General features: G+C 34.7%; 2 protein-coding genes across 4 annotated transcripts; one reads left to right on the forward strand and one right to left on the reverse strand.

Moving 5' to 3' along the window:
- Positions 1-393: 393 nt before the first annotated feature.
- On the reverse strand, positions 394-3,816 carry LOC105179030 (UDP-rhamnose/UDP-galactose transporter 6). 3 transcript variants are annotated; one of them, XM_020691226.2, is made up of 7 exons: positions 3,610-3,816; positions 2,190-2,328; positions 1,680-1,864; positions 1,393-1,593; positions 1,074-1,235; positions 890-953; positions 394-760 (listed from the first exon to the last, which is right to left on the reverse strand). In XM_020691226.2, exons 1-7 carry the CDS (start codon positions 3,625-3,627, stop codon positions 639-641), a joined length of 891 nt encoding a protein of 296 aa, XP_020546885.1. In that variant the 5' UTR covers positions 3,628-3,816; the 3' UTR covers positions 394-638. The 3 variants fall into 3 exon arrangements, with proteins under 3 accessions (XP_020546885.1, XP_011100915.1, XP_088733219.1); XM_011102613.3 differs by having other exon boundaries at positions 397-953; positions 3,610-3,815; XM_088877093.1 differs by lacking the exon at positions 3,610-3,816 and adding an exon at positions 3,085-3,603 and having other exon boundaries at positions 397-953.
- A 1,891-nt stretch (positions 3,817-5,707) lies between these two features.
- Positions 5,708-8,830, forward strand: LOC105179031 (uncharacterized). The gene is made up of 3 exons (XM_011102614.3): positions 5,708-6,091; positions 6,499-6,579; positions 8,231-8,830. The coding sequence occupies exons 1-3, from the start codon at positions 5,933-5,935 to the stop codon at positions 8,606-8,608; spliced, it is 618 nt and encodes a 205-aa protein (XP_011100916.1). The 5' UTR covers positions 5,708-5,932; the 3' UTR covers positions 8,609-8,830.
- Positions 8,831-9,566: the final 736 nt, after the last annotated feature.

Genomic DNA, 9,566 nt, shown 5'->3' on the forward strand with positions numbered 1-9,566 from the left:
GCTGCCCCTCTCATCTATTCCATCAAAATCGACTATGCATGGCACGTTTTCCTCGCTCTGGGCAAGGGATTTTCGAATAGAAAATCTTAAATTTTAAGATAATCGCAACTATTTATGTATTCAGATGTTGGTACACCAATAACTGTAATTATCCTTAAAATTTCGCGAGAGTGTTGTATGGATATCCGTAGTACACCATAGGGGTGTGTATGTACCATGAATGGTGTCTAGTTCTCATCAAGTAACAACCCCTGCTGCTAATAAATGCATCATTAATTCCACAAGAGCAGTAATTCAAATTTCAATCAGATGTAAGAGTTCTAGAAAATTAATGATCTCTTACTACATCTGAAGAAATGTCAGTTTCTTACACAAAAACCATGTAGCACATTTTATTGCAGCCCATCTCTTAACATCAAGAGTTCATCAAGATTCTGATATTCTTCCTGGTTTAGGTAAGATTTCTTTTTTTTTTCAATTTAGGAAATTCTAGCCTCAATTGAGTTTCATCAAATCGAAACCAACCACATAACTAGCTCGTTACATTTGTCATGTGATTAGATTGTGGTTTACAGAAAATACTGAAAAACCAGCTGACCTACAAGTTATAGCGTTTCACAACATTTTCTTGATTGTCGTTAGACCTTCTCATTGAGCTCGTCGGATTTTTCTATTTCCGGTTTATTGTTGAACAGGGGCTGACTACGTTCTTTTCCCCCGGGCTGAGAAGAGGCGTGGCCGTACCAAATCATTCCCATCACTGCAACAAACATCCCCACGACAACGTGTGGATTGAGTACATCTTTTCCGAAGAAAACAAATCCTAAAATCAAGACGAGAATGGTCTTCATGTGGCCGAGCACTAGAAACGACACGGCTGTGAACCTACCGATGCAGATGAATTGACTGAGATTGGTTCCCACAGCAATGGCACAGGACAAGATTATGAACATCTGCGAACAGAAAAGGTTTCAAGAATCGTTGAACTGGTGAACCAACAAACTGTAATGCGTTGATAGGTCGTGTATTTATACAGCAGACAGATATCGTGTTTTTTTGCTAGTTATACTTACTGTCGATGTGAACGTGTAACCATAGGAGTCAACCCTCTTGTCCGTCAACCAGTAATCCATGAGGGGCCCTAATATCAGCAGGGATGCAGCTTGAGGTGGTGCAGTATGTGCTAACAAGTTGAAAGAACCAATTGAGTGCTTTCTTTGAAGAGAGTGAACATACTGCGAGGGCAAGAGACAACATGATTACATACAAGAAAATAACAAACTAGCCTGAAATATAAGGTCTGCATAGATTCATCCCATTACAAGATTTCCTGATCAATGTCCTCTGTTCTTGTCTTAAAGTAATAGATTGAAGTAAAGTTAAAAGACTTACATACTGCTGGAGAGTAGTGCTCCAAACGGCCACGAGGGCAGCTATAAATCCCTTGGCACTCACACTAACATCAGTAACGGTACAGATAGCAACACCCAGTAGAACAACTAAAATGCTTAGCTTGGTGTCCCTCGAATACTTTATCTGGTCGAAAACGACTTCAAGAAGACATGCAACGGGAATCATGCTAAGCTTTGCAATCTGACAGGTTATCAGCAAGAGTATAGCATAATTGAGTGTTTTCATCAACAAAGAGTAAAAGGATTTCAAGAATTCCAGAAACTGACCTGATAGAACCCCACCGAGTTCCACATTAAGCTCACATTCATTCCAACAACAGAGAGATTTGCAAAGAAAACGAACTTGAGGATATCGGCCACTGGAAGATGAGAACTCTGGACATATCCGAGCGACTTCAGGACGAGAGTCATTAGGGTAGTAACAGAAAAGTGTAGACCAGTTAAAGTTGTAGCTGATGTTAGAAGAGGGATCAGAAGTAGATGGACAAAGAAAAAAAAAGCAAATTAGTAATGTTAATGTACTACAGAAAGGCTACATATTTTAAACCAAAGGCTCAAAGTTTTTGAAGTGCAATTAAATGTATGATTTATTCGGTACACCCAGGTGAATGGCCTGACAATGATGCACTGTAAGTTCGAATACCAGATTCCAGATTCAGTAATCTTTACAGCGTTACCTGTTGTAACTTTCAACTGACAGGTAGTGGATCTGAAGTAAGGAAAATAATGGCGGTATATTAAGCAAAAATATCATGTAGATGGGCATAATTATCATACCGAAAGTAAAACCATATGTAGCCATTAAAGCTTTATTGACGATGATGATTCCCACAGAAGTGACAACATTGAACAACCATGCAGCTGCATCAACAGCCATCTTGTGGTCATCCTTGCTCAGTGATGACATTTTCTTCTGCTGCTTTAGAGAGTCATGAAAGTATGTGAGCTTCAGGACAACACACGTTAAACTTTTGCTAAAAGTTGATCGCTCGTAAATGCAAAATGAAGCCACTAAATATTAAATGACGAGGCGGGACAATCATAACTATCTAGATCTATATACCACGAAAATGAAACAACCGAAACACAACTGAAGAAGGAAAGTATTTGAGAGAGTGAAATAATGTGAAATGCAATTAGGAGAGCAAGTTTCAATGAGAAAAGAAGGGAAAAACATCCGGCGGTTGGTATAAAACACATAGAATGCACCAGTTTGCTAGAGAAATAAACTATTTACCATATTCCAACGAGCAACAAACTTTCCATGTTTAAACCTTAAAACAAGAAAGAGTTCTAATCACAACTAAAAGCCAAAAACATTCAAATCCTTCATATAAAACAACAAAGTATGGCAAAAAATGCATCAAACAAAGTTTTTCAAGCAGCACTGACTGCCAACAAAAGGTGCCGGTGAATCAATTTGAACTTCAATGACCAGGCATTACTCCTCTCCGCCTCATTTACCTTGCTGCATTTACTTTCAATCATGAAGGGAAAAGTAATGAAACATAAGAACAACTTGTATGAATGGTTCAGCCAAATTCTGGGCTAGACATTGCTCATATTTCCTAGATAAGATTAAAGATTGATTGACTCAAAGAATCTAGAAATACACAATTTGGATGCTCTGTGGTCCAATCAGGAAATGAAATGTACAAGATAAACAACTCACTCTACAAACTTTTAAACCACACCCTTCTTTTCCTCTTCACTTGATCAGATACAGGAGTTGTAAACTTTTCATTCCCTCGTATCAGTGTATGCTGTATATGTATACAGACGGGGGACCTTTAAAAGGTATCAAGAATTCAACTGCCTAGTGAATGAATATAGACACAACAATAATAGCATCTACTGGATGAGTCTAAAATTCAATTACAATAATCCTAATCGTACTCCCATAATCCAAATCTTCACAGTCAAACATAGATACACTGAAACAAAATTACAAAAAAAAGAACCAAGAATCCTGCCCAATATGATGAATTCCACACAGATTTTCAAGCTCGAATGTGACTACAAGAATCCAACAGAACCCACAAACAAGTCAAATTTCAAACTTTCATTCCCATCGCCGCAATCCCATCTCAGGTTCCATCAAGAAAACAGCATTTGAATGATCATCATGTGATTACACAAAAGCCCAGAACCAGAATCACGGCAAAGAATGCAGAAAGACGTGATCTTTACGACTTACGTGTGCAGACATAAGCATGACAAAAATCTGGTGAGGGTCTTATGTTGTGGGCATGTGGATGTGGATTGAAAGATCATGTCTGAAGTAATTGTGTTGTGTGAATAGGGAAAAGAGAAGGGGTTTAAGGGGGAGAGGAGTTATGAGTTGCACCATTACGAAGAGAAGTGTAGAGTGGAGAAGGAATGCGTAGATAGTGAGAATTGAAGTTGGAATTCTTTATGTAAAGGTGTGGGTAATATAGATAGATTGATGGAATTTGCAAAACATTTTTTTTTAATAACATTTCATTTATTACAATTTTATCCAAAGTAAATAAATTACGGATTAAATGCAATTTATACTGTAATATGTGAAATAAACAAATACTCTATAAAAAGAATTAGTAAATTGTCCACTATGTTTCAAAAATTGAAATAAATTACTATTGATATGGGATAATTTGCTTCATTTTTTTAAATATAGAGGATACGTAATTTGCTATTTTATTTTTCACATGGGATTTTTTTGGTCATTTTTCATATCACATTGTGGTAAATTGCATTTTTTTTCAATAAATAACTAAACGCTATTATAAAAAAAAATTTATATACTCATATTCATAGAACTCGAATCTATAACCTTTTGATTGTGAGGACTTTACCTCACCACTCAAGCAAGACTTCTTATAGATTAATGGAATTGAATTTGATTTGTTATTTTTTGTGAAATCGAGTCTGACCAAATTTAATATACATCGAAATAAATAATTGATATTAATAAAAAGTGATTATGATGTTTGACTTTATAATTTTATAATTAATTATAAAAATATAAATCATAATTAAATTTTAAGATTAATTTTATCTTTAAGGTCAATGAAGAAATTTTAAATATATGAGTGTGATGGGTGATTTAAAATACAGTTGAAGCACAATTACAAACTGTAATTTTGATCAAAATATGGTCTTAATATATAATTTAATTTTAAAGGTGATTATTAAATAAATGATCAAATAGCATAAGAAATTATGTTTGTACTCAGTGTGCAGTTTTGTAGTTCTCATTTTTTAAAAATTTTAAATTTACAGAATTTTCAATTTCAAAAAATATTAAATATATTTTTAAAATATTACTAGTTGTCAATATTTTAACACCATAAGAGTCCAAAAATCCAACTGAAGATTCTAATAGTTGAAATATTAATCTGCAAAAAGTATTTTAACATTTCTTTGATTGGGGAATTATAGCCCGTACTGGATTTTGCCATACCAAAATTAATTAGATAGCAAATGTAATAAATTTATTATGTAATTGATGTACAATTCAAAATAGTTTAAAACGTTTTGTATCATTCAATTATCCAAACAACTCCAATGAATTGTTATTATGAATTTAAATACCCTAATCTCAAATTATTCCAAATAGTTAGAGAAAGTGAGAATTCCATCTTTATTTTTTAAAGTAGTTTTAAAATATATTTCCAAACATAATTTAAATCAAATATTAATGTGACAAGGCTAACTATTTTGTAAATACTTTCAGGGTGGATTTGAATTTAAGGGAAGAACTTTTTTATTTTTAAAGTAGCACGATAAACTATTATTAATTACAATAATCATATTCTGATCAATAATATCAAATAAACGAAATCTAATCAACACCTACTATTATATTAGAAACATGATATATTATTTAGTAGACATAACATCCCATGTATAAAGCAGGGTTCGAACCTATGACCTCTAAGGTCATGGAGCCTCAACTTTGCCAAATGAGCTAGGCTTCATTAGCAATTTAAGGAAAAAATTTAGAGAGAATTTCAAATAATTCTATTAATTTTTTTTTAAATCTATCAATTTTTAATAAAATATAATTAAAATTAGATCATTCAAATTTAAAATTATCCAAATAAATTAAAAAATTTGAAATCATAATTTCAAATATAGCAATCTAAATACAATTTCTGATGCCAAAACAAATAATAATAATAATAATAATAATAATGAATAGATTGTACATAGCCAAATAGGAGTGCCACCTGTGAAGCCAGGTGGCAGATGGAAAGCACAAATCCCAGCCAACCACCATCTTCTCTCTCTCTCTCTCTCTCTCTCTCTCTCTCTCTCTGTCTCTCTGTATAAAAGCCGCTGCCTTTCCGCCTCATTGCAAACTTCCCACTCAGAATGAAAAGCACGCCTCACACCACCACCACCACCACCACCACCTACACCTAGATTCATACATACACACCCACCTTATATCTATCTATATACTATACACCCACCCCCTATCTAGGGTTTTGTATTAAAACTTGAGAATTTGAAACTTCCTCCATCTTTCTGCAATGGCGAAGAAGCGGAAATCCGATGCGACCCGTCTCGATGAGGTCGATCGAGGCATGTACACCACTTTCTGCACCGCGGCCAACTCCCTTTCCCAGCTCTACACTCATGCGATGCACCAGCAGCGCCTCTCTTTCCAGGCCGGTGAACGCCACTCCCTGGTCTGTTCTCTTTGAACTTGCCCCCTTCTGTTTGGTTTTCTTCGGTGTTTTCTTTCTTTCATTTCTTTTCTTTTCTTGGGTAGATGGGGTTTTGTTAATTGATTTATAATTTAGTGGGTTTGTGCAGATTCTTGATTGGCTTTGTTGTAGGCTATTGGATTCTTGTGAAATTACGTGAAGAAATAGGGTTGCTGAATTTGGGTTTCTGTGAATTTCATTAAAGGACTTTGTCTCTTTTTCTTGAAGTGGGTTTTTCTCTTGCTTATTCTGAAGGTGAATTGTAGAATTTTATGTATGTCTGGGGTATATCTGTTTTCTTTTGTTATGTAAATGTAGTCATTATTTAGTTGTAGTGTGGAATAATGTAGTTGGAGTAAGACCTGATAATTATGGCTTTTGTGCTATAGGAAAAGCTTTATAATTGGATTTTGAGACAGCAAGAAGATGGGGTGAGAGTGACGACTGGTGACATACTCGCTTATATTCAGGTTTCTTTTATGATGATTAAGTTATTAAGTTATGTATTGCTTAACTACTACATGTTAACATCATGTTGATTTATATCATATGTGGTGCTTTTACTGGTAATCTTCACCTGTTCGTGTTCTGTTGTGTGCTTTATTTCAGCTAAATTAGTCTTTGGTTGCACTGCATATTGTCAATAAAGGTTTCTTTCTAAGGTAATTTTTGTTTATATGTCTCCTCTGGATCAGCATTGCGACAATCTATCTAATTGTCAATTGCATTATATGTAATTTTTATTCACTGTTCACCATACTGATGGTGAAGCTGGAAGGATGAATGATCCAGGAATGTAATTATGCAACTTGATGTATCTCTCAGGCTTCAACGTGTTTTCTGTGGTTACACCACAATCAGATATGAATAGTTATCTTTTGACTAGTACATTTTTCTTATTAGAAAAATATATCTGTAATAGTTTTCAAGACTATCATAAGGTTTCTAGAGATATTACTTGCAGCTAATCTTAATATCTTATATCTTGAAATGGACTTTAGTGTCTTTAGTTGCTTGTGATGTCCGATGGCCCTATGAACTTTGCAACTATGAGTGGTAAGCTGCATCAATCTCTTTTTCTAATGTCGTGTTTACTTAGCCAGTTCATACTTTCTTCCCCTATTGATCTGATTATTTTACTGAATGACCACATACATTATATATTAAGTTGACTGGCCAATATGATTTAAGGAGTTCCAGTCGGTTATTTCAGTTTAGCATTTCTTTTGTTACTTTACCTCGTAAAGCCTATATTTTTTCAGATTATATCTTTAAAGAAAATGCGAATGTCCGATCCTTCCTTGTAAGTGGCAACAGTGCTGGAATTCCATCTTCTTATGTTTTCAGTTGCCTACAATACATGTCGTCTCCAAACTCTGTTAAGAAGTGCCTTATGTTATTAGTGAATGAATAATTAAAGAATTTCTTCATGGTGCTGATATGTTAGTTTCACCGTCCCCCTAGCCCTGCCCCCTGCTAATATCGGTAAAGATTAAGATGAAATGTTTTGAATATATTTAGCCTGAGTTGACATGGCTCTTACTTTCATAGTCTAGAGCCCCTATCTCCATAATGCAGTATCTTGTGAAATGTAGGACATATAGAATGATAATGCTATTTCCTTATACTTCTCATCTGTGCATTGTTAACAAACTTCCTGTGCTTTCTAACAAGGTGTTTTATATTGGAAACATATTAACCTTGTGTGAGAGACACTGTGCCCAACAACATTGACGAATGTTTTGTTTCCTCTAGTTGACTGGGAAATCATTGTGCGCTAGGGATTCTTGTTGTACATTTAGAACCATACTTCCAAAAATGTAAGATAACGAGAAGAGGCATTGAATTTGTTGTTGTTCTATAACCTATTGAGAAGTCTCATAACAGGCAAACAGATAGGAGTTTTCTCAAGAAAGGCAATGATACTAGTAGTTCTTGCATTCCACAGGAACCAAGGATTTGGGTACTTTGTTTTATGATGCTTTCTATTGTCTTCAGGCTCAAATCTGATTTCCCATCATCTATCTATTGACAGATCTAGCAGCTTGTTTATATAGTGGATGCACCAAATTCCAAGTGCACCCTTTCTGACTCTATTGTTTTTGTCATGAACATTTGAAGAATGAACTTGATTATGGAACAGAGGAGCCTCCACCCTCCCCACGGCTTCCACCCCAGCAGCAACAAACTTTAATGCCGTTGCCTCACTCTGGACTTCCCGTATCTTCTAATGCATTTGGTCCCACAACTCTCGGACAAGGACAGCGTCCAGGAAACTCAGACCAATCAAAGAATTCGGTCTTCTCAAATGCTCTTTCTAGTCCAGTGCGTCGGAGTCTTCAGCACTATCACATATCACAAGGAGGGTACTCTGCCAACAATGCTACCCGTAGCAACGAGAACAACTCTAACCAAAACCGAGACACCAATCCTCTCAGTTCCAATGATACTTCAATGGACATGCATCCTGAAAGCCCTGGCCATGATTCTCCTTACTAGAACTCCATGGTCATTTTTGAGTAGCGGGTATGAAAAAGGTAATGCCTTTTTAGTTGAAGTGGTGGTACTAACAAAAAGAGGTGGAAGTGTAAAGTACTTGTTGGGGAAAAAGTGAAGTGTGCGACTAGTTCTAAGAAGTGGATATATGCCCTAATGAAAGAATTGTTTTAGCCTGTATGGATTGTGAAATGTTGGTTTCTTTTAATGTTTGTGTTCATCTAATATTATTGTCCCAATGATTTCTTGGTTTTCTTTAGTCTCTTAACAATATTGCCCGGGCGTCCGTGTGTTCTGATATATAGTTTAATTGAGTTGATCTTCTTTCCTTGTTTTGAGGTTGGATGTAAGTATGTAATATGAACATGAATGACTGATTTGCTTTAAGTAGCATTCCACAAGTTTTGTAGATGTGATACTCAGTGTTTAATACATCATATAGTTATATAATTCTCATATTACTCAATTATTTGTTCATTTGATGCACAAAATTTTGGGGGAAATTGGATATACTTAGAAATCTCATTGGAACTTTTTAGTCAATTTTAGAGGCCTTTATAAGGTGGATTGGTGGTTTACTATAAAAATGACTTTATGTTAGCGAAGCTTGATAATTTATTCGATCGTGGGAGTATGAATCTAGCTACGTTTTATATTTTTATTCAACTTATTTATCAGACAAAAATGAATTTGAAGGGTTTAAAGCATAGAAGGTCTATTGTAATTATATGAAACATAAAAAATGCAATTTAAGGAATAATTACACCTTTCTTTCCTGAGATTTTGAGAAATTACATTTAATACTCTTGATGTTTGCTTTCGTCTAATAAATAAATTCTTCAATTTAGTTAAAATTCAACGAATTTGTTGATATTAATAAAAAAAGTCAATTATGTTTAAATCCAATTGATTTATTACAGATCAGATAATTTTTTGTGATCAAGTTACTCTTATATGTCTT

This window comes from Sesamum indicum, linkage group LG13, assembly GCF_026168435.1.
Source record: "Sesamum indicum cultivar Baizhima isolate 11 linkage group LG13, ASM2616843v1, whole genome shotgun sequence".
Taxonomy (NCBI): Eukaryota; Viridiplantae; Streptophyta; class Magnoliopsida; order Lamiales; family Pedaliaceae; genus Sesamum; species Sesamum indicum.

Excerpts from the sequence above, each read along its gene's own strand:
- LOC105179030 (XM_011102613.3), bottom strand. Across the intron at positions 1,594-1,679 it reads ACTCGGTGGGGTTCTATCAG|ATTGCAAAGCTTAGCATGAT; the intron begins GTCAGTTTCTGG and ends ATAACCTGTCAG. Across the intron at positions 954-1,073 it reads GTTACACGTTCACATCGACA|ATGTTCATAATCTTGTCCTG; the intron begins GTAAGTATAACT and ends TTCTGTTCGCAG.
- LOC105179031 (XM_011102614.3), top strand. The coding sequence starts at position 5,933 with ATGGCGAAGAAGCGGAAATCCGATGCGACCCGTCTCGATGAGGTCGAT. Across the intron at positions 6,092-6,498 it reads CCGGTGAACGCCACTCCCTG|GAAAAGCTTTATAATTGGAT; the intron begins GTCTGTTCTCTT and ends TTTGTGCTATAG. Across the intron at positions 6,580-8,230 it reads ACATACTCGCTTATATTCAG|AATGAACTTGATTATGGAAC; the intron begins GTTTCTTTTATG and ends GAACATTTGAAG.